Source organism: Lepidochelys olivacea, assembly GCF_965140295.1.
Source record: "Lepidochelys olivacea isolate rLepOli2 genome assembly, chromosome: 14".
In the NCBI taxonomy this organism is placed as follows: Eukaryota; Metazoa; Chordata; order Testudines; family Cheloniidae; genus Lepidochelys; species Lepidochelys olivacea.
In genome coordinates, this window is record NC_140424.1 from 26,944,026 (window position 1) to 26,968,779 (window position 24,754).

The window sequence follows — 24,754 nt, forward strand, 5'->3', positions numbered from 1 at the left end:
TGAGCTACCGCAAGCAAGACAAGACTGCTTCACAACAAGGGCAGGTAGTGGCAAAATACTTCACAACCCTGGGTTCGCCCAGGGAGTGTTACAATCATCTCAGGAAATTACACAGAGATTCCCTCTATTCAGCACTGGTGAGGCCACATCTGGAGTATTGCATCCAGTTTTGGACCCCCCACTACAGAAAGAATGTGGACAAATTGGAGAGAGTCCAGCAGAGGGCAACGAAAATTATTAGGGGGCTGGGGCACATGACTTATGAGGAAAGGCTGAGGGAACTGGGCTTGTTTAGTCTGCAGAAGAGAAGAGTGAGGGAGGATTTGATAGCAGTCTTCAACTACCTGAATGGGGGTTCCAAAGAGGGTGGAACTAGGCTGTTCTGAGTGGTGGCAGATGACAGAACAATTAGCAATGGTCTCAAGTTGCAGTGGGGGAGGTTTAGGTTGTTATATTAGGAAAAACTATTTCACTAGGAGCGTGGTGAAGCACTGGAATGGGTTACCTAGGGAAGTGGTGGAATCTCCATCCTTAGAGGTTTTGAAGGCCTGGCTTGACAAAGCCCTGGCTGGGATGATTTAGGTGGTGTTGGTCCTGCTTTGAGCCGGGGGTTGGACTAGATGACCTCCTGAGGTCTCTTCCCACCCTAATCTTCTATGATTCACCTTTCTTGTGTCTTTTCTTGATTACATAAAGACAATATGAAGAAACCTCACAGACACAGCTGAGTCTCTAAATATACACAAATATACCAGGCCTAACTAAATACACACTGCTGCTCTGAGTGGGTTCTAGAAGCTTCAGACATAGAGCACAGTGAGTGGCACTAGTAGCCTCACAATTTATTTAAAGGAAAACTACCTTGTTCCTGGGTAGGTAATTATAACACCTCTGTAGTTTTGACCTAGTCTTCAATGGAGCTATTCTGGAATCATTTTCTTGTAGCTATCTCTTAGCAATCTGTGTTGCACTCTCTGATAGTCCACTCCCTTTTGGGTGGTGGGGGCTGAAAGGAATATGCTTGAAATATACCCCAAAAGCACACAATTCTGAACTGTCAAACTGTAGCCCCATTATCAGTGACTGTTTCTTCCCATTGTCCAAATGAAGACACCCTTTACATTTTCTATGTCCTGATCACTTGTGAATCTAGTGAAAAGTAGATTTTTTTACTAATATAAAAAAATAATTGATGGGTCCCAGGCTGGTATGATCCTCTGCTTCAGACAGCACTAGTGCTATTAATATCCAAGGCCTTCTGGAAGATACTACAGATTTGAGATGTTCTTTGAGTTGCGTCTTTGTCATCATTTTGCATGGCTTGCATGGTTCCAAACTGCTTTTTTGGGCCTGCCCAATGCCAGGCATAGTAATCAGTATCAAGAAAACAATTGTCATGTCACAAGGTACCAACAATCCACCTAAAATCTATGTCAAAAATGAAGCTCTGGACAATGTGGATCACTTCTGCTATCTCAGCTCAATTCTTACCAGCTCACTTAACCTTGATAGGGGACTTGATAATGGAATCGAGAAAGCTTCTGTTATCTTTGGCAAGCTTACCTCGTGTGTTTGGAACAACAAACAGACAACTTTGTGTTCAGGGTTAGCAATTTATCAGGCCTGTGTCCTTAGTACCCTCCTTTACGTTTGTGAAAGCTGGGTTACGTACTACAAGCAGGAGTGGAGATTGAAAAGTTTCCACCTCTACTCTCTTGGAAAAGTCCTTGGAGTTACTTGGGACCAAAGGATCATCAATAACAAGATCCTTGAGAGAATGGGGAGGATCCTTGAGAGACAGCCTACTGTCTATGCAGACTATGCTGGACATTCACAGGCTTTGCTGGCTGGGATGTGTGGAGCACATGCCTCAAGATTGTCTGCCAAAGGCTGTACTCTATGGTCAACTTAAGAACTGCCCGTGATGCAGAGGAATGCCAAAGCTCCAATACAGCGACAAGGTCAAGCGAGGCCTCAAATTCAGCATTCCCACTGACAACTGGAAGAATCCTGCCCACAAATGCTCAGTCTGGAGAAGCCGGGTTATGTCTAGTGCAGTCATCACAGAGAGCCCACGTAGAGGCCCACAGGCAAGCCAGGAGGCAGAGTGCTCCAACCTCCATTTGGTGAGTGGACCTGTAGCCACTCTGGGAAAGTCTGCTGCTCGCGCATCAGGCTCTTTTCTCATACCATGGCTAAGCACCAGTGACGGACTGACTTTGTTGCATCTCCTTTTATCTCTCAAGATATTGGATGGCCATCCTAGGCCAGGTCACTACCCTGATGTTAGGGCTGGCTCCTGGAATTCTGTGCGGTCCTGGTGTCCCTTATGTATCCGTTCCAACATGTTGTTCTGCCACGACTGTGGGACCATAATACAGTTGCCACAGGTAAGCAGTAGTTGATTACTATGCTCTTACAAATTTGTGCCTTATTTTTAATTCAAACTTTTCAGACTTCAGTTTATGGCCATTGGATGCCTTATGCCTCTGCCTTCTAGATTAAAGAACCCTCTAGTATGAGCATTCTTCTCTCTGCATAAGTACAGTAAAACCGTGTTTATCCAACCCTCCATTAGCCAGCTTTCTGTATTAACCGAACAACTAGTGCACACAGGTCCAGAAGCAGGCAAACTCTCCTGTGGCTGCTTGATGGTGCTTCAGTCTCACACTTTCCCATTCTCCAGATTATGCAAATTTTTGGTTTTCTGATCTGGCCCCGATCTCAATTACATCAGATAAACGAGATTCTGCTGTACTTACAGATTGTGATCAAGTCACCTCTTTAACTTCTCCTTCATAAACAACAGAAATTGAGTTCCTTTAGACTCTTACTTGAAGTCTGGTTTTCCAGATTTTGTATCACTGTGATGAAGCAGAGAAACTGCCCACCAGCACAGTAAGGGTTAAAGAGAGCCTTTGGGCCCAGCTAGCCCTGCCCCATTATACCTGCAGTCAATGCCAGACCTGGAGGGGGAGAAAAGGAGGGACCCTAGCTCAGTTTGGGACTGACTGGTGAAGGGGCAGGATCTAGCTGTCTCCCTGCCTGAGATGCAGGGGTACTAGTCTGTCAGCCAAGGCAGCCACCTGGGAGTAAGCACTGTCTCCCCAGCCAAGGGAGACTGCAAAGTAGATGTAGGAGTCTCTGGCACTGGAGATAACTGAGTGAGCAAAGCCCAGAGACATTGTGGGGTTTGGCTTTATCAACTTGTGCCTGCCCCACCCAAAGGAGACTGGAACCATGGCAGGGCACTGCCCAAGATCCACCAGAGGGTGCTATGGGAGGCAAGCCAGGCATTTAACTGGACTAGAGGAGCCATGCTTCAAACTTAGCAGACATTGGTAGGAAGTAGCTCAGGGCAGCGGATTTAGACTTCCTGCTGGGAGGGCTCCCTCTGTTCAGGGGTTGGAACCCAGTGGAGAGGGAGGCTCCAGGTCCCCCTATTCCCTCCCACCTTAAAGACTGAGGCTCCTCAACCAAGCCAGGGGCTGAGAGCCCAGTGCTCCTACCACTATCCCGCTGAAATGCTCCAAATTCCCTGTTACAATCTTCTTAGTAACTTTCCTGCACCCTCTCCAATTTTTCAACATTCTTTCTAAAATGTGGATACCTCAACTGGAGACATTCAGTAACTGTCTCAGTTGCAAGCTCTTTGAAGGACAGGATTAGAATTCAAAATTATCTTGACCAGCTGGAGTAATGTTCTGAAATCAATAGGATGAAATCCAATGAGGACAAATGCAAAGTACTACACTTGGGAAGGAATAATCAGTTGCACAAATACAATATGGGCAATGACTGCCTAGGAAGGAGTACTGCAGAAAAGTATCGGGTTTATAGTCAATCACAAATGAAATATGAGTCAACAATGTAATACTTTTGCAAAAAACCTTCTTGGATGTATTAGCAGCAGTGCTGTAAGCAAGACGCAAAAAGTAATTCTTCCACTCTGCTCAGCACTGATAAGACCTCGCTGGAATATTGTGTCCAGTTCTGGGCATCACACTTCAGAAAAGATGTGGAGAAATTGGAGAAAGTCCAAAGGAGAGCAATAAAAATGATTAAAGATCTAGAAAACATGACCTCCAAGGAATGATTGAAAAAATTGGATTTGTTAAGTCTGGAGAAGAGAAGAGTGAGGCAGGACAGGATAACAGTCTTCAAGTACGTAAAAGGTTGCTTTAAAGAGAAGGGTGATAAATTGTTCTCCTTAGCCACTGAGGACAGGACAAGAAGTAATGGGCTTAAATTGCAGCAAGGGAGATTTAGGTTAGACTTTAAGAAGAACTTCCAGTACTGTAAGAGCGGTTATGCACTGAAAGAAGTTACCTAAAGAGATTGTGGGATCTCCATCATTGGAGGTTTTTAAGAGCAGGCTAGACAAACACCTGTCAGGGATAGTCTGAATAATACTTCATTGCAGGGGCTTCAACTAGATGACCTACCAAAGTCCCGTGCAGGCCTACTTTTCTATGATTCTATGTCTGTGACCTCTGGATCTAAAAGAATGAGTTGCTATTCATTCAGGTAAAGGACCAGAGTAAGTTCAGAGTTAGTAGCAGGCTCATAAGTGGCGTAGCCACAGCAGTGGTCATAGTGCCACCCTGTGAGCATGGACTAAAATTGTATCTTCTGAAATCAATAAAAGTCATACAGAAAGAGAAGTGTAACATTCTGTCATTATAATTTGTCATCACTAATTCCGGCCCAGCATTGTGTTGCTGAGTGTTATGGTTCCTAACATTTAGGTGGCTAGAAAATCACAGGAACACACAGCCATCCACAAAGCCTGAATTGGGTGCTAGACTCCCAATACAATGACAAGGGAGAGATGGGTGCCTAAGAATGTGATCCACCAAACTAAGCAGTCTAAAAGGGGAGCCACCTAAACTAGCCAATGAGAGATGCCAACAAGACGGGTGTGAGAAGGGTGGGGTTTCGGAGACACAGTTGGGAACCCCTCTCCTGGAGTTATGCGGCTCAGGCACCTAAGTCTTTTATTTTGAGAATGAGGTAGGCACCCACCTCAGTCCACATGAAACCACTCAAGGAGGTGGTGGTACTGATCTTATAACTCTCTGGTGAAGATGCTCTCTGCTGACAGGAGAAAACTCTCCCCTCAGCATAATAAAACCACCTCCATGACTGGCAGAACCTACATCAGCAGGAAAAGCTCTCCCACCGACATAGCACTGTCCACATCGGCACTTATGTCGTTGTAATTTATGTCACTCAGGGGGGTGGTTTATTCATACCCCTGAATGACCTAAATTATGCCAAAATAAACTGTAGTGTAGACATAGCCTTAATCCAGTGGTTAGACCACTATAGAACATAAGAATGGCCATAGTGGGTCAGACCAGTTGTGCATATGGACCAGTATCCTGTCTTCAACAGTGGCCAGCACCAGAGCTTCAGGGGGAATGTATGCAACAGGGCAATGCTAGAAAGATCCACCCATCTTCCCCTTCCAGTTCTGGCAGTCAGAGGTTTAGGGTTGCCCTGAGCATAGGGTTGCATCCCTGACTACCTGGACTAACAGCCAGTGATAGACTGATCCTATTGAACTTAATCTAGTTCTTTTTTGAATGCAGTTACACTTTTGGCCATCACAACATTCTATGGAAGTGAATGATGCAGGTTAATTATGCTTTGTGTGAAAAAGTATTTCCTCTTGTTCGTACTAAACCTGTGTCTATTAATTTCACAAGGTGACCTCTTTTTTGTATTGAGGGAAAGGGTAAATAATACGTCTCTATTCACTTATTCCATACAATTCATTATTTTATAGATTTCTATCATATCCCCCTTAGTCGTCTGTTTTCTAAGATGAACAGCCTTAATCTTTTTATAATCTTTTTAAGGCTGTCAAGCAATTAAAAATATTGTGATTAATCACACTGTTAATAATAGAATATCATTTATTTAAATATTTTTGATGTTTTCTACATTTTCAAATATATTGATTTCGATTACAACACAGAATACAAAGTGTACAGCTCTCATTTTATATTTATTTTTGATAAGTATTTGCACTGTAAAAAATAAAAGAAATAGTATTTTTCAATGCACCTAATACAAGTACTGTAGTGCTATTTCCTTATCATGAAAGTTGAACTTAAAAATGTAGAATTATGTATAAAAAATGCATTCAAAAATGAAACAATGTAAAATTTTAGCACCTACATGTCCACTCAGTTCTACTTCTTGTTCAGCCAATTGCTCAGACAAACAAGTTTGTTTACATTTGCAAGAGATAATGCTGCCCACATCTTGTTTATAGACAGGTTTCAGAGTAACAACCATGTTAGTCTGTTCGCAAAAAGAAAAGGAGTACTTGTGGCACCTTAGAGACTAACCAATTTATTTGAGCATGAGCTTTTGTGAGCTACAGCTCACTTCATCGGATGCATACTGTGGAAACTGCAGAAGGCATTATATACACAGAGACCATGAAACAATACCTCCTCCCACCCTACTCTCCTGCTGGTAATAGCTTATCTAAAGTGATCATCAAGTTGGGCCATTTCCAGCACAAATCCAGGTTTTCTCACCCTCCGCGCCCCCCCCCCCCACACACAAACTCACTCTCCTGCTGGTAATAGCCCATCCAAAGTGACCACTCTCTTTAAAATGTGTATGATAATCAAGGTGGGCCATTTCCAGCACAAATCCAGGTATTCTCACCCCCCCACCCCTTTTTTTTCAAAAAAACACACACACAAAAACTCAGCTGGTTTTTGTGTGTGTGTTTTTTTGAAAAAAAGGGGGTGGGGGGTGAGAGAACCTGTATTTGTGCTGGAAATGGCCCACCTTGATTTTTCATACACATTGTGAGGAGAGTGGTCACTTTGGATAAGCTATTACCAGCAGGAGAGTGAGTTTGTGTGTGTGGTTTTTGGAGGGGGGTGGGGGGGTGAGAATACCTGGATTTGTGCTGGAAATGGCCCACCTTGATTATCATACACATTTTAAAGAGAGTGGTCACTTTGGATGGGCTATTACCAGCAGGAGAGTGAGTTTGTGTGTGGGGGGGCGGAGGGTGAGAAAACCTGGATTTGTGCTGGAAATGGCCCAACTTGATGATCACTTTAGATAAGCTATTACCAGCAGGAGAGTGGGGTGGGAGGAGGTATTGTTTCATGGTCTCTGTGTATATAATGTCTTCTGCAGTTTCCACAGTATGCATCCGATGAAGTGAGCTGTAGCTCACGAAAGCTCATGCTCAAATAAATTGGTTAGTCTCTAAGGTGCCACAAGTACTCCTTTTCATCTTGTTTATAGTGTCACCTGAATGTGAAAACAGGCGTTCTCATGGCACTGTTGTAGCCAGCATCACAAGATATTTATGTGCCAGATGCACTAAAGATTCCTATGTCCCTTCATGCTTCAACCTTTCCAGGGGACATGTGTCCATGATGACAGGTTCTGCTCGATAACAATCCAAAGCAGTGTGGACCGACACATGTTCATTTTCATCATCTGAGTCAGATGCCACCAGCAGAAGATGGATTTTCTGTTTTGATGGTTCGGGTTCTGTAGTTTCCGCATCAGGAGTGTTGCTCTTTTAAGACTTCTGAAAGCATGCTCCACACCTTGTCCCTCTCAGATTTTGGAAGGCACTTCAGATTCTTAAACCTTGGGTTGGCTGCTGTAGCTGTCTTTAGAAATCTCACATTGGTACCTTCTTTGTGTTTTGTGAAATCTGCAGTGAAAATGTTCTTAAAATGAACATGTGCTGGGTCATCATCTGAGACTGCTATAGCATGAAATATATGGCAGAATGCAGGTAAAACAGAGCCAGGGACATACAATTTCCCCCCAAGGAGTTCAGTCACAAATGTAATTAACACATTATTTTTTTTAATGAGCATCATCAGCATGGAAGCATGTCTTCTGGAATGGTGGCTGAAGCATGAAGGGGCATATGAACATTTAGCATATCTGGCACGTGTAGAGGAAAAATTCAGTGGACCCAAGTATGCCTAAACTTTCCAAGTAGGCCTAAAACTTTTGGTCAAGCTAACTGTGTATATGAAGCATAAGAAAAGAGTGTGGAAAATTCCATTGTAAGGCAATTGCAGCAGCACAGCTTAAGAATCGTTAACCACAAAAGAACACCTGTCAATAACAGGAAAAGCTTGTTTTGCTATATTCCAAATAAGGTAATTAAGACGAATGTGTAATTTGTCTGTGGTTTTAAGCTTTAAAAAGCTCTGTGTGCTTTTCATCGGGGGGGGGGGGCAGCTACTTAGAGCTGTTACCCCCCTGCGCTTGTAATCAATAAAGGAGCCTTAGGCTTGGTTCTGATCCAAACACAACACGTGGTTAATTTTTCCACCACACACGCAAATACCTTGCAATGCCGGCTACAAAAGTGCCATGCAAATGCCTGTTCTCACTTTCTGGTGACATTGTAAATAAGAAGATGGCAGCATTATCTCCTGTAAATGTAAACAAACTTGTTTGTCTTAACAATTGGCTGAACAAGAAGTAGGATTGAGTGGACTTGTAGGCTCTAAAGTTTTACATTGTTTTGTTTTTGAGTGCAGTTGTGTAACTAAAAAAAATCTACATTTGTAAGTTGCACTTTCACTGTAGAGATTACACTACAGTACTTGTATGAGGTGAATTGAAAACTACTATTTCTTTTATCATTTTTACAGTGCAAATATTTGTAATAAAAATAACATACACTTTGATTTAAATTACAACACAGAATACAATATATATGAAAATGCAGAATAACATCAAAATAATTAATACATTTCAATTGGTATTCTGTTTAACAGTGCAATTAAAACTACGATTAATTTTTTTAATCGTGATTAATTTTTTTTAGTTTAGTTGCATGAGTTAACTGCAATTAATCAACAGCTCTAAATCTTTTTATAAAAAAACCATACTCTTTTAGTTTCTTCTCCTATGTAAGCTGTTCCATATTCTTGATAATCTTTGTTGAGCTTCTCTGAATCTTTTCCAGTTCCACTCTATCCTTTTTGAGATGAGGCAACCAGAGCTGCACATAATATTCAAAGTGTGGGTGCACCATGGATTTAAATAGTAGCTGTGTAGTTTCTATCTTATTTTTCTATCCCTTTCCTAACAGATCCTAACATTGTTAACCTTTTTGACTGCTGCTGTGCATTGAGCTGAAGTTTTCAGAGATCTAGTCACAATGACTATAAGATCTCTTTCTTGAGTGGTAACGTCTAATTTAAAGCCCAGCATTATATATGTGTAGTTGGGATTATTTTTTCTAGCATACATTACTTTGCATTTATCAAAATTGAATTTAATCTGCCATTTTGTTATCCAGTTACAAAGATCTCACAAAACTGGGTAACTCTTCATAGTCAGCTTTGGACTTAGCTTTGGAATAATTTTGTAACATCTGAAAACTTTGCCACTTCACTGTTCACTGTCTTTTCCATATAATTAATAAGTACATTGAATAGCACACATCTCAGTACAGATCTTTGGGTGATCCTGCTGTTCATCTCTTTCCATTGTGAAAACTGACCATTTATTCCTACCCTTTTTTTCTTATCTTTAACTAGTTACTGATCCATGAGAGGACCTTCCTTGGTATCCCATCACTACTTGCTTTGCTTAAATGTTTTTGGTGATGCACTTTGTCTGAAAATCTAAGTACGCTACATTGACGGGATCACTCTTGTCCACATGCTTGTGGACAACCACAAAGAATTCTAGTAAATTGATGAGGCATTATTTCCCCTTTACAAAAACCATGTTGACTCTTCCCCAACAAATCATGCTTATCTATGTGTCTGGTAATTCTGTTTTTTACTATATATTCTACCAGTTTGCCCAGTACTGAAACCTGTAATTGCCAGGATCTCCACTGGAACTCTTTAAAAATTGGTGTTACTTTGGGTACTTTTCAGTCATGTGGTGCAGAGGCTTGTTCAGTTCCCTCAACTACCTAATGAGAGAGAGGCTTTGAACAGGGATCCCCAAACCTCTCAGGAGGTGCTGTAGCCACTGGGTGATATGATACTCTGATATGGTACTCCATCTGTCTCTCCTGTTCCACTTTGGATAAAAAACTGAATAGGTAATGAAGCAGGGGGACTGTACCTTGGGTCTCCCACCTCACAGGTGGGTGCCCTTAGCAGGCTATAAAGTCATTCTCATTCTCTGGCCCAGTGCCCTTTTAAGTATTTATACACCATGGAAGAGCTTCAACTGGAGAGACTGTGGGAACACCCCATCAGCACATCCCATAGCTCTGTGGTTTCAGCATCCTCCTGAGAGCGACCCTGAGCCAATCCTTTCTCCTCATCAAGTAGAAGGGGGAACTGAACCTGTGTGTCCTGTATCCCAGGCTAGTGTTCTAGCCACTAGGCTAAAAGCCCCCACCACCTCTTCTCTTGGGTCAAGATTTTGAATGGGACCCAATCCAGTAGGTGGCCACTGAGCACATCTACTGGATCAGGCCCTACATGTGAGAAAGGCACTTGTCTTCCTGTCTTCCCCATGTTTGTGGACCACACTAGGGATTAAGTGGGAGACAGGCATCCAGGCACTGAGAGGGAGACAGCAGCGTGCATGCCCGAAGACAGAACCATAGTTACCTAGAGAACTTTTACTCTAAACATTCAGGTGCCGAGTGAGTTTAGGCCCCTATAGGTTTAGGGGGCAGCTGAGTGGGAGCTTTGTGGACTGCAGTGGAGCCTAAGACTAAGATTTAGGCACCTAGGTACCTTTGTTGATCTGGGCCTTACTCAACCTTGAAACCTGCCAATGCATGATATGAGCGCTCAACATGTGGAACAAATGACTGAAATGCAGAACATCTGTAATTTGTTGTATGTCACAGAACAATTAATTGATTTTGCATTTTTAAGTATAAAACTTGTGTTAAAGGATGTTTTCTCACAATGTGAATTAAATACATCAATTTTTTAGAAAGGAAAATTGGAAAACCAAATCCTGCTGTATGCAACCATAAGGTCTCCCCTGCCCCCAATGGTAAACAACAGGGCTTGAGCCCTTGACCTTCAGAGAGGGAGGCCAGGCTTCTAATGCTTAAACTGATATAAAGCCATTGATTTTGAGGCCAGAAGGAACTACTAAAACCATCTAGTCCAGGGCTGGGGAAAGTTTTTGGCCCGAGGGCCACGTCTACGTGGGGAAATTGTATGCAGGGTCATGAATGTAGGGCTGGGGCAGGGGGTTGGGGTGCCTGAGGGAGTGTGGGGTCTGGGACGGGGTGCAGTCTGCAGGAAGGGACTCAGGACAAGGGGTTGGGGTGCAGGAGGGGTGTGGCAGGAGGCTCAAGGCAGGGGGTTGGGGTACAGGAGGGGTTCAGGGTACGGACTCTGGCCCAGCACTGCTTACCTTGAGCGGCTCCGGGGTGACAGTGGTGCGCAGCAGGGCTAAGGCAGGCTTCCTGCCTGCCCTGGCTCCACGATGCTCCTGGAAGTGGCCAACATGTCTGGCAGTGGCTCCTGGGGGTGGAGTGGGGCAGGCGGCTCCACAGCGCACTGCCCTCACCTGTGGGTACCATGCCCAAAGCTCTCATTGGCCACAATTCTCCATTCCCGGCCAATGGCAGCTGTGGGGGGCGGTGCCTGCAGGTGAGGGCACCGCACGGAGCCCTCTGTCCCTGCCCCGCGGCCGCAGGGATGTGGTGCCGGCTACTTCCAGGAGTGGCGCGGGGCCAGGGCAGGCAGGGAGCCTGCCTTAGCCCAGCTGTGCCACAGAGCTGGCAATCCCACGGGCCGCATTGAAAGCCTTGATGGGCCGGGGCCGGCCTGCGGGCCATAGTTTGCCCTCCCCTGATCTAGTCTGACCTCCAGTATAACACAGTCTGACCTCCAGTATAACTCCAGTATAACTGCATTAAGCCTGTGACTTATTAAACCTTAGTAACTAGTAACACAAAAGATGATTTATCAAGCATTCATGAACCTATACATACGGAAGAACTATACACAGTGATTTCATAATTCATGTTTCAGAGTAACAGCCGTGTTAGTCTGTATTCGCAAAAAGAAAAGGAGGACTTGTGGCACCTTAGAGACTAACCAATTTATTAGAGCATAAGCTTTCGTGAGCTACAGCTCACTTCCTCAGATGCATATCGTGGAAACTGCAGCAGGCTTTATATATACACAGAGAATATGAAAAAATACCTCCTCCCACCCCACTGTCCTGCTGGTAATAGCTTATCTAAAGTGATTTCCAGCACAAATCCAGGTTTTCTCACCCTCCACCCCCCCACACAAATTCACTCTCCTGCTGGTGATAGCCCATCCAAAGTGACAACTCTTTACACAATGTGCATGACAATCAAGCTGGGCTATTTCCTGCATAAATCCAGGTTCTCACATCCCCCCCACCCCCATACACACACAAACTCACTCTCCTGCTTTATTACATTTTAAAAAGAGGTCCAAATTTAAGAAACAAGGAGACAGTGAAAATATTTTGGTAACATGATGTTTCTTGAAGAAATTATAACTTAGGTCAGATTGTCTGTTTTCCCTGGCACTACCAATTCAGAACAAGCAGTTCAGATTTAACCTCTAACTCAAAACACACTGAGAATTTCATCATTCCCATTAAAATACGAATGCGGTGCCACCTCCACTATGCTAGCCCTACGTTCCATTATAATGTGTAGACACAGAGTGACTATATTAAATGGAGACATTTTTGGATAAATGTCATAATATGATGATGTGTTAAATGGAAAATTTGGTATTGCTTTAATAGTTGATTGACATACAGAACGTGTGAGAATGGGTTTTCTGGTTCTTTTATGTACTGGAACATTCTTGTTATGAAAAAGGGGATGATACCAGGGCGGTGTAATCGTGGGGAGTGCGGGGGGGAAGGAATAGTGGGACGCACCCAATATCTTGTGGAGGCCTATGTTCCTCCTGTGCACATAAGCGGGGGGAGAAAATGAGAGTGCAATCCAGAGGAGGGGCTGGAGCGAATGCCAGAGAGCATGAAATCAGGCTGACCAGGGAGAAGCCAGCAGATCTGGGCTCAGAAACCTGGCCCAGAAGAGGGGCAGGAGCACGTGTACCAGCTTCAGGTGCGGGCAAGCCCACCAATTGGGGGAGGGAGGGAGGAAAGGGGGCAATTGTCCAGGGTCCCAGGAGATTTAAAAGGGCCCGGGGGCCCCTGATGCCGCTACTGTTGCAGTAAGGGCGGTGGAAGCTGGGAGCCCCAGGCCCTTTTAAATCACCCTGGATGGCCGCAGGGCTCCTACGGGTGTGCACGACTGCTCCGCGCTCTGGAGGGCCCCGCAGGCCAGCGCAGTCAGTCCCGGAAGTAACAGCGTCGTACCCTGGGCCCTGCCCCCGCCCCCCCGATGGCCCTGGACCAGTGGCCCGGAATTGCTCTCGGCGGGCCTGAGTGCGGGGGATGGGACAGTGCACTGGCACCTGGGCAGGAGCAAGAGGACATTGGTGCAGAGGGTGCCAGCTGCCAGGGGCGGGGACAAACTGGGCACCAGGTGCCAAGGAAGTTCCATCGGAACAGCAGTAAGAAATACTGAGATGCCCCTTCCCAGCCTGAAGCCAGCCCCTCTGTCCAGTCTCAGTAATTTCCCTGGCTATCCCTCCACGCCCCACATTCACAGGATGCTTTCCTCCAATCCCCAGATGTTATCAGGGAATTTACTAATTGCCAGTGTGTTCAGACACCTGCTGGACATTACATATTATGTTGTTACAAAGTTCATTATGATCACATGATCAGTTCTGGACACCTCATTAGCATAAAGAAGTTGACAAATTTCAGGGAGTTCAAATAATCAGCTTTTCTCTTTCTTTCACAAAGTATCAAAACTTTGTTTACCTATCACTTATTTTCTGATATAAAATAAGACAAATAACTTATTTGAAACTCACCCCATCCTATCACAATATATCTTTTCAGCAGTAGCCTTTCAGAGAGCACAGCAGTCACCAATAACGTGTGGAGATATAGTCCTTCAACTAAAAGCCAAAAATAATTTGCACCGACAAAGTAATGCAAGAAAAACTGGGAAGTCCTGCAAATGGTTAAAATCTGCAGAAATAAGACATCAGGAAGTATTTAATAATAGTAATTAATTACACATTGTAGTACTGTAAAATCTCTGAAAAGAACTGTTGCTCTTATGTCATATTTTATATCCTTTAAAAATTAACAGTTGTAATAAATATTTGGTTCAGTCAGACACCCTTCTGCAGCTTTAACTGGGTTGCTGCACTTCCAGCTGTGTGCCATTGGGAATAGATCAAACCTCTGATGTCATCTACAGCCAAAACCAGCTAATCAGAATATACATTTGTCTCCAACATGCTAAAAACGGTGTGTGTGTGCGTGTGTGTGGTGTGTGATTCCAAAAAAACAACCAAGTGCCTCATGTGGGCCAGGCATGCTGTGGGGATTCACACACACACACCATGATTTCTTAGAAGAAGACACCGCACAACTAACAGGAAGCTTGGGGAGGGACTGGAGCTCTCTGTCCTTGTCTATGAAGAAATGTAGGGAAATCTCTTTCCACTGCTCTAGCATTAGTGCAGCTCAGCCATTTCTAGTGCAACCTTTGAAAGGGTTTATTCTTTTAGGATGATTCCTAAGTACGTTCTTTGAAACTTATTGATGGACCCTAATACCAAGGTAAGGGGAACACCAGGAGAAGTCCATACAAGGAACAGCCATATTATCTGATTAAGGAGCTCATGCATGAGCTGAGTAGATTGTAGGGAGGGGACCTATTCGTTTTCAGGCTCTTTGCACAGGTACTATGGAGGAAAACAGTTTGGAAGAGTCATCTGAGGGAAGGGCTCGGAAGGAGACCCCATTGACCGGAAGGCATGGGATGCATTGTCCTAGGGATAGGAGTTCAACAACCATCACTCCCAAGAGGAGGAGATGGGTGGTGGTGGTCAGGAACTCTCACCTAAAGGTCCTCCATCTGCCATTCAGACTGGGAAACTCGAGAAGTGTGCTGCTTTCCTGGAGCTAGAACTCAGGATGTGACGGACAGTCTGCCGAGACTGATCAAGCCCTTGGACCACTACCCCTTCCTGCTTCTCCATGTGGGCACCAATGACCTTGAGCGGGTCACTGAAGACTCTGGGAAGAAGGATAAAGGAGTTGAGGCACATGTCAAGTTCTCGTCCATCTTCCCTGTTGAAGGAAAAGGCCCAGGTAGAGACCATCAAATTTTGGAGGTAAATGCATGGTTACGCAGGTGGTGTCGGAGAGAGGGCTCTGGATTCTTTGACCATGAGCTGTTGTTCCAGGAAGAAGGATTGCCAGGAAGAGATGGGATCCACCTAATGAAGAGAGGGAAAAGCATCTTCGCAGGCAGACTTGCTAACTAGTGAGGAGGGCTTTAAACTAGGTTCACCAGGAGATGGAGACCTAAGCTCTGACGTAAATGGGAAAGTGAGATACTGGGAGGAAACACAAGGAGACCTCCTGATTCAAGGCAATCAGCTAGCAGGGCAATGGGCTAGTTATCTTAGGTGCCTGTACAAGAACTCAAGAAGCCTGGGAAAGAAGCAGGAAGAATTGGAAGTCCTGGCACAGTCAAGGAACTATGATGTGATTGGAATAACAGAGACTTGATGAGGTAACTCACAAGACTGGAGCACTGTCATGGATGGGTATAAACTGTTCAGGAAGGACAGGTGGGGGAGAAAAGATGGAGGAGTTGCACTGTCTGTAAGAGAGCAGTACGATTGCTCAGAGCTCCAGTATGAAACTGGAGAAAAGCCTGTTGAGAGTCTTTGGGTTAAATTTAGAGGTGAGAGCAACAAGGGTGATGTCATGGTGGGCATCTGCTATAGACCACCAGACCAAGAGGATGAGGTGGACAAGGCTTTTTTCAGACAACTAATAGAAGTTTCCAGATCACAGGTCATGGTTCTCATGGGGCACTTCAATCACCCTCACATCTGCTGGGAGAGCAATACAGCAGTGCACAGAAACTGCAGGAAGTTTTTGGAGAGTGTTGGGGACAACTTCTTGGTGCAAGTGCTGGAGGAACCAACTAGGGGCTGTGCTCCTCTTGACCTGCTGCTCACAAACAGGAAAGAACTGGTACCAGAAGTAGAGGTGGGTGGCAACCTGGGCAGCAGTGACCATGAGATGGTTGAGTTCAGGATCCTGACAAAAGGAAGAAAGGAGAGCAGCAAAATACAGATCCTGGACTTGAGAAAAGCAGACTTTGACTCCCTCAGGGAACTGATGGGCAGGATCCCCTGAAAGGCTAATATGGGGGGTGGGGGAAAGGAGTCCAGGAGAGCTGGCTGTATTTTAAAGAAGCCTTATTGAGGGTGCAGGAACAAACCATACCTATGTGCAGAAGAATAGTAAATATGGCAGGCAACCAACTTGGCTTAACAGAGAAGTCTTCAGTGAGCTTAAACACAAAAAGGAACCTTACAAGAAGTGGAAACTTGGACAGATGACTAGGGAGGAGTATAAAAATATTGCTCAAGCATGCAGGGGTATAATCAGGAAGGCCAAAGCACAACTGGAGTTGCAGCTAGCAAGGGATGTGAAGGGTAACATGAAAGGTTTCTGCAGCTATATAAGCAACAAGAAGAAGGTCAGGGAAAATGTAAGACCCATACTGAATGGGGGAGGCAACCTAGTGACAGATGATGCGGAAAAAGCTTAAGTACTCAATGCTTTTTTGGCCTCAGTCTTCACAGACAAGGTCAGCTCTCAGACTACTTCACTGGGCAGCACAGTATGGGGAGGAGGTGAGCAGCCCCCGGTGGTGAAAGAACAGGTTAAGGACTATTTAGAAAAGCTGGACATGCACAACTCCATGGGGCTAGATGCAATGCATCCAAGGGTACTGAGGGAGTTGGCTGATGTGATTGCAGAGCTGCTGGCGATTATCTCTGAAAACTCATGGCAATCGGGGGAGGTCCCAGACGACTGGAAAAAGGCAAATATAGTGCCAATCTTTAAAAAGGGAAAGAAGGAGAATCCAGGGAACTACAGACCGATCAGCCTCACCTCAGTCCCCAGGAAAATCATGGAGCACGTCCTCAAGAAATCCATTTTGAACCACTTGGAGGAGAGGAAGGTGATCAGGAACAGTCAACATGGATTCACCAAGGGCAAGTCATGCCTGATCAACCTGATTGCCTTCTATGATGAGATAACTGGCTCTGTGGATATGGGGAAAGTGGTGGATGTCATATACTTTGACTTTAGCAAAGCTTTTGATATTGTCTCCCACAGTATTCTTGCCAGCAAGTTAAAGAAGTATGGATTGTATGAATGGACTGTGGTGGATAGAAAGCTGTCTAGATCGTCAGGCTCAACAGGTAGTGATCAAAGACTTAATGTCTAGTTGGCAGCCGATATCAAGTGGAGTGCCCCAGGGGTCAGTCCTAGGGCCAGTTTTGTTCAACATCTTCATTAATGATCCGATGATGGGATGGATTGAACCCTCAGCAAGTTTGCAGATGACACTAATCTAGGGGGAGAGGTAGATATGTGGAGGGTAGGGATAGGGTCCAGAGGGACCTAGACAAATTGGATGATTGGGCCAAAAGAAATCTGATGAGGTTTAACAAGAACAAGTGTAGAGTCCTGCACTTAGGAAGGAAGAATCCCATGCACTGGTACAGGCTTGGGACCAACTGGCTAAGCAGCAGTTCTGCAAAAAAGGACCTGTGGATTACAGTGGACGAGAAGCTGGATATGAGTCAACTGTGTGCCCTCGTTGCCAGGAAGGCTAATGGCATATTGGGCTGCATTAGTAGGAGCATTGCCAGCAGATCAAAGGAAGTGATTATTCCCCTCTATTCAGCACTGGTGAGGCCACATCTGGAATATTGCAACCAGTTTTGGGCCCCCCACTATAGAAAGGATGTGGACAAATTGGAGAGAGTCCAGCCGAGGGCAACAAAAATGGTTAGAGAGCTGGCGCACATGACTTACGAAGAGAGGTTGAGAGAACTAGGCTTATTTAATCTGCAGAAAAGAAGTGAGTGTGTGTGTGTGTGGGGGGGGGGAATTTGATAGCAGCCCTCAATTACCCGAAGGGGGGTTCCAAAGAGGATGGAGCTAGGCTGTTCTCAGTGGTGGACAGATGACAGAACAAGGAGCAATGATCTCAAGTTGCAGTGGGGAGGTCTAGTTTGGATATTAGGAAAAACTATTTCACTAGGAGGGAGATGAAGCACTGGAATGGTTGCCTAAAGAGGTGGTGGAATCTCCATCCTTCGAAGTTTTTAAGGCCTGGCTTGAGAAAGCCCTGGCTGGGATGATTTAGTTGGGGTTGGTCCTGCTTTGAGTCGGGAGTTGGACTAGATGACCTCCTGAGGTCTCTTCCAACCCTAATCTTCTATGATCACCACAAAAAGAAATACGCACTACTAGAGGTATCCAATTGCTATCAGGTACTCAGCATGGCAGCTGTAGGAAATATCTCTGAAGATTCAGCTGAGAAATGACAACTATGAACACTATTAACCAGCACAGTGTGCTTGCTATTCATTTTTCTTATGATCATATCTAAATCAAATAAATATAAATTCTGAACCAGAATTTTACCCTATTCTCCATGAACACTATTTCCTATTTTCATAATTCACCTCTTAGGATCTAAAACCTGCTTTCCTAAGGGAAACTGTTTTGCAACTTTAACTTTTGCAGCACAAATTATACTATTAACAATGAACTAAAATAGAATTACCTCAGAACTGAAGTAGGAAATCCATCCAGTTTCATTATTTGGTCTTTTTGAATAAGTATTATGGTATATGGTATCTTTTATAAGAACTGCTGTGGCTCGCAGTATAAACGAAGCAAATAAATTTATATGGATGTAGTTTCTAGTGCAGTGAAGTTTTCTGTGGAAGTACAAAAAGAAATGTCCCTTTTTATGAATTCTTTAGAATAAATTTCATTATGAACAATATAATTGTATTCATATTATAGCCATCAACAGATATTGCTCAAGAATTATATTTGCATAGTAAATGTATATAGTTACATCTTACATGGAATTATAAGCTGTTACTTGAAAAAAGAATCCATAAATTGATAAATTCCAGAATACAAGACATGTTCTAGTAATGTTGGTTGACACTAACCTGAGGAGCAGAAGTATAAGTAGAGCTAATACAAGGGAAGTGAGAGACAAGCAGTATCCAACCGTGTATAGTAGCTGTAGTGTGGAAAGTAACATGTGTTCTTCTTCCTAATCATAAGAATAACAGAGAAAAATAAATAAGTAGCACAAGTGTGGGAGTCAGCCTGGCCCAGCAGATAGGGCACTAGCCTAGGAGTTAAGACATTAGGGTTCTATTATTTGTCCCTTGGGCAAGTCACTTACTGCTCCAAACTTCAGTTTCCCCATCTGTAAATGACCCTCCTCCGTAACCCCTGTGAGATCAATAGGTGGGAAGCACTATGGAAAGCCAGGTATAATTAGCAGGTTTTAAAATTTGAAATAATTTAATATTTGGAATAGGCACATTGGGTCTAATTTTGAAAATTGTGTATGCACTGCTGTGAGCCTAATTTCTGCCAACAGCCACCATGATTACGTATGCAAATTGGGCTCTAGGGTATGAAGATAGCCAAATAAATTCATAACTTCTAATGCTGGGAAGAAATTTTTCATCACAACAGTTTTCTATCAGAAAATGCCATTCTGTTTAAACTAAAATTGTTCATGAAATCACAAGAATTTTAATGACAATTCCTGTGTAAATTTTTAAATGGCAAATTTCATTTGAGAAAATTTTGAAATTTTATTTCCAAACAAAATTTTCTTTTAAAAATGTATTTTCATTTTTACATTATTTTATGCCATGTCAGTAGTAGTAGTGCATAATATGACACGTTACGGCATAATAGTCAAAATATTATTTCCTTTCCTTTTAGTTCTACTTTAGTTTTAAAATGATTAAGGATAGATGTTGTTTAGGACTAATTGAAACATCTTATTTTCTAGCCCATGATGTCTCCTGTTTGTGTTGTGAGGCAACAGTTTCACGTTTGGAACAAGAAAAGAAGATAAGCACTCAGTGTACTAATTACAGCAGCAAGCTTCTTTCAATATCTTAGAAATATGATTGCAGGGTAACACAAATATAATAAAAGTAATTAAAAATGGGAAAAAATTCATTTTGAATCTAAATTTTGAAATTTTCCAAAATTTTTTCCAGAATTTCCATTTTGTAGAACAATTCTAAATATTTGTTTTGCTCTGATTCAGAATGAAACACATTTTGAAGTGCTGAAATTTCTGGTGAAACAGAAATTCTGAGTTTCAACCAGCTCTAATTACTCATTTGAAATGACCTAATTCTGCATGAAGCACAATAATCATTTGTGCAAAATGGGTGAACAGTTGAACATGCATTTTTGGGTGGGCAGTTTTGAAAATCAGGTCTATCATGTGCAATCATTTTCAGCACCACTTACATAGGTTTTGTTTCTAAACTCAAGATGAAAATAAGGATGAATAAAAAGGAGAAATTAATGTGTGAGCACGTCGAGTGATATGGAACAGGACATCTGAGCTGGAATGAGTGTGCATCAATTTTTCTTTTATCTTTTCATTTAACATTTTATTTATTTTGTTCCTGTTTCTGATGCATTTTGTAATTATTGGAGATACTCAATAATTAATTATACCAAACTCCTAAGGTGTCAGTAGTGTTACAGGTCTACTGCAACTCAGAGGCAAGTGGTTCAGTGCTTTGGCAGCCAGGTGTTGTGGGTGTTAGCCCTGGTGGATCCCAGTAGCCACTCAGATACATGGTAAGTGAAAGGCTATTTTATTAGGGTTGGCAGGAAAGGGGAAATACCTCAGGTACAGAGGCTTAAATGGTTACACTCCAAAGTGAGCAATAGTGGTAAATGTTTGGGTCCCTGGGACAGTCCAATTGAGAGTCAGGATTCTTCAAGCCTAGTGGTTAGGGTGCCTTTTCCAGTCCAGTCTTTATTCAAGTAAATAGAAGCTTGAAGTTTTCCAAGACAGGCTGTTATTGTCTCCGATTGGGGCTACTCTGCACCCAGCCCTTGCTGTTCTGCCATAAGTCCCACACAGACCTACACACATCTGTCACATCCAGCAGCAACAGCCTGTTCCACACAGGAACTCTGCACATAGTTCCTGGGGGGTTTCTCTTTGCATTCAGCTTCTCTGCAGCTCCTGGCTAGCCATGCGGCCACCACTTCCAAACAGAGCTCATCCACTTCGTTTGAGGACGTCTCCCCTTACCTGGCCACAGGAAGGGGAAGTGGGAGGGAGCTAATGCTGCTTAGCTGATCCAGCACAATGTATTTACTTTTCTAGCTCAAGTAAAGCTTCTCTTCGGGAAACAAACTGAAAAATTCTATAGACAGAGGACAACTCCACAGTACGGACTACTCACTAAACCCCTATATGGATTGCAATGATTTATTGTCCAGCCTGGTAATCATATCTTCTTCTGAACAATGTCACTGTTTCCACTGATGGTTCAAGTGCATTGGCTTGGATGTTATCACCTTCATCATTGTCATATAGCTGTTTCTAACTAACTCAAATTGGTGGCTATACCCTTGAGAGGGCATAGTGGTGGAGTCTGCCATAATATGCTTTCTGGTATTTTTCTATGATGCAGAAGAAAATACATCTGCCACTTTGTGAGAGGAAAATAGGATAGAGATAATGGAACAATAGAGCCAGCAGGGAGCAATGTGGGTGCTGGAGATTCCCAGCATGCTGTCTTTAGAAGTCCATCTCCATGTTGACACACAGCAGCAGCAGTACAAAATCCAGCACCAAGGAACAGAATGAGCTGACAATATGGGCATAGGAGTTATCCACCTCTGAATTAGACGAAATAAATGGTTGATTTATCCGCTGTTGGTAGATACTAGCCATGAATCTGACCCAACCAATTGATATAGCACCCAGGTAAAAGCAGGTCCAGCACAAACAGAAGGAGCAGGTACAGATGAACCAAGGTGAACAGGAGCAGAAACAGGGCTCAGGGGACAGATATATCAGAGCAAGTGCATCTTCCTGTGATACAGAGAACCAGTGCAAGCAATTCAGACAGGTACCCATGGGAGATCCAGCAAACACTTGCCAAGAACAGAGCAAGGGTACAGCATAGAATCATAGAATCACAGAAGATTAGGGTTGGAAGAGATCTCAGGAGGTCATCTAGTCCAACCCCCTGCTCAAAGCCCAATTAAATCATCCCAACCAGGGCTTTTTCAAGCTGGGACGTAATAACCTCTAAGGATGGAGATTCCACCACTTCCCTAGGTAACCCATTCCAGTGCTTCACCTCCCTCCTAGTGAAATAGTTTTTCCTAATATCCAACCTAGACCTCCCGCACTGCAACTTTGAGACCATTGCTCCTTGTTCTATCCTCTGCCACCACTGAGAACAGCCTAGCTCCTCTTGGAACCCCCCTTCACGTAATTGAAGACTGCTATCAAATCCCCCCTCACTCTTCTCTTCTGCAGATTAAATAAGCCCAGTTCCCTCAGCCTCTCCTCCTCCTCATTTGCCCCAGCCACCTGATCATTTTCTTTGCCTTCCACTGGACTCTCTCCAATTTGTCCACATTCTTTCTGTAGTGGGGGGCCCAAAACTGGACGCAATACTCCAGATGTGGCCTCACCAGTGCTGAATAGAGGGGAATAATCACTTCCCTCGATCTGCTGGCAATGCTCCTACTAATGCAGCCCAATATGCCATTAGCCTTCTTGGCAACAAGGGCACACTGTTGACCATATCCAGCTTCTCATCCACTGTAATCCCCAGGTCCTTTTCTGAAGAACTGCAGTTTAGCCAGTCATCTGCAAACTTGCTGAGGGTTCAATCCATCCCATCATCCAGATCATTAATGAAGATGTTGAATGAAACCGGCCCCAGGACTGACCCCTGGGGCAGTCTGCTTATATCAGCTGCCAACTAGACATCAAGCCATCGATCACTACCCATTGAGCCCAATGATCTAGCCAGCTTTCTATCCACCTGATAGTCCATTCATCCAATCCATACATCTTTAACTTGCTGGCAAGAATACTGTGGGAGACCATAGTACACACTGTGGCAGCCTTAGCAGGTTCAGGAGTAGCAAGTTGATTTGCTGAGGCCTCGCACAGCTTTTGGGAAGCAAAAATCTACCAAGGCCATACTGGAAAATCTGTGGTGTTGGACTAGTAGGTTTGACACCCTCCTCGCTTACCCACATTTGAGACCTTGGAAAATCAGTGCACAACTGATATCTCTCAGACACTGTCTAGCTTCAGGTATAACTAAAAATGAATCTGGTTCTGTCAGATTAGAGTACCATCTACAATCAGAAATCATGAACCAAGCATGGAAGTGGAAACAGAGGCACAGAAAGATGAAGTGACTTCTTCACCATCACACAGCAAGGCAGCAATTGTGCTGGAATTAGAACCTTGGTTTCTTGACCCTTAGCCCTATCACCTGTTCTCTGAACCACACTGTGCTTAGTATGAGGAGAGAATTCCTCAGTGGAGATTGTGATATTATCTGATTAAAATATGACCATATAGATCATTGTTGCAACCACTGTTGTATATTTGCAACAAAGCTTGTACAAAATGTGGCATGTAAGATGTTTATGTTAAGGTTATGATTTGCAGGTTATGATTATGCTATCTGTATGTATTTATCATTTTTGTATTTAAAGTTATGAATATTGGCTTTATACGTGGATTTCAAATGTTTGCACCTGGGATAATGCCCACAAGATAGTTAGCCAGCACATCTTGGAGGAACTATTCAAATTAAGTGGCACATCAAGAAACACTTGACTGACAGTGGACCATGGGAGACGCCCATCTACACTGAATGGACTGTCCTGCAAACATGCTGTTTGAGATATAGGTAGTGGCTTCTACTGTGTCCAAACCTTCATGAATGGCCATGTGACTTGCACATGTGACTCCAAACGCTATCTTGTCACCTGTAATTTTCCACTAGCTGTGCTGAGGCCTTTGTTTGAAACAATGTGTTTTCCTCCACATGGCAGAAGATATAAAAGGCCTTGGAAACTCCTCCATTTTGCCTCTTTCCTGCTCAAACCTCTGGAATAAGAACTATACGAATGGGAGCATTCTAACCAATGGCCTGAGGACCTTCCAATGATAATTTGGAAGCAGCCAGAGACTTAAACCAGCAGTTTATTCCATCACTGCTTCAAGCCTGAACCAAGAACCTTGCATTTATTGTATGTATTTGATTCCTTTAACCAATTCTTTCTTTCTTTCTTTCTTTCTTTCTTTCTTTCTTTCTTTCTTTCTTTCTTTCTTTCTTTCTTTCTTTCTTTCTTTCTTTCTTTCTTTCTTTCTTTCTTTCTTTCTTTCTTTCTTTCTTTCTTTCTTTCTTTCAATAAACCTTAAGATTTTAGATTGGCATCAGCATGATTTTTGGGTAAGTCCTAAGTTATATATTGACCTGGGAGTGTGGCTGGTCCTTTGGGATCAGAAGAACCTTTGATTTGAAGAGACTGGTTTTAAAGAACCACCCATCTCTAAGTCTAGTGTTTTTGGTGATAATACAAGGACTGGAATGCCTGAGGAAACTGCCTTTATGACTTCTTGTTAGCCAGTGTGGTGAAACAGAAGTTTACTTTTGTTGCTGGTTTGGTATATCCGATGGGGGATTAGCCACTAGTCTCGGGGGGTATCTTCCCTATTTCTCAGCAATTCGTCCTGAGTTTGGCATTCTCAGTTGTGGCCCAAGAAGGCACGGTT

The 24,754-nt window shown here is 43.6% G+C and overlaps 1 protein-coding gene across 1 annotated transcript in view; it reads right to left on the reverse strand.

Annotated features, from left to right (window-relative positions):
• The window catches only part of GLP2R (glucagon like peptide 2 receptor), a 122,190-nt gene that overhangs the window by 71,360 nt on the left and 26,076 nt on the right, over positions 1–24,754 (reverse strand). Inside the window, exons 5-7 of the mRNA XM_084647601.1 lie at positions 19,104–19,210; positions 18,704–18,860; positions 13,893–14,052 (exon numbers count right to left, since the gene is read on the reverse strand). Coding sequence (XP_084503727.1) covers positions 13,893–14,052; positions 18,704–18,860; positions 19,104–19,210 — 424 coding nt within the window. The remainder of the gene's footprint in view (positions 1–13,892; positions 14,053–18,703; positions 18,861–19,103; positions 19,211–24,754) is intronic.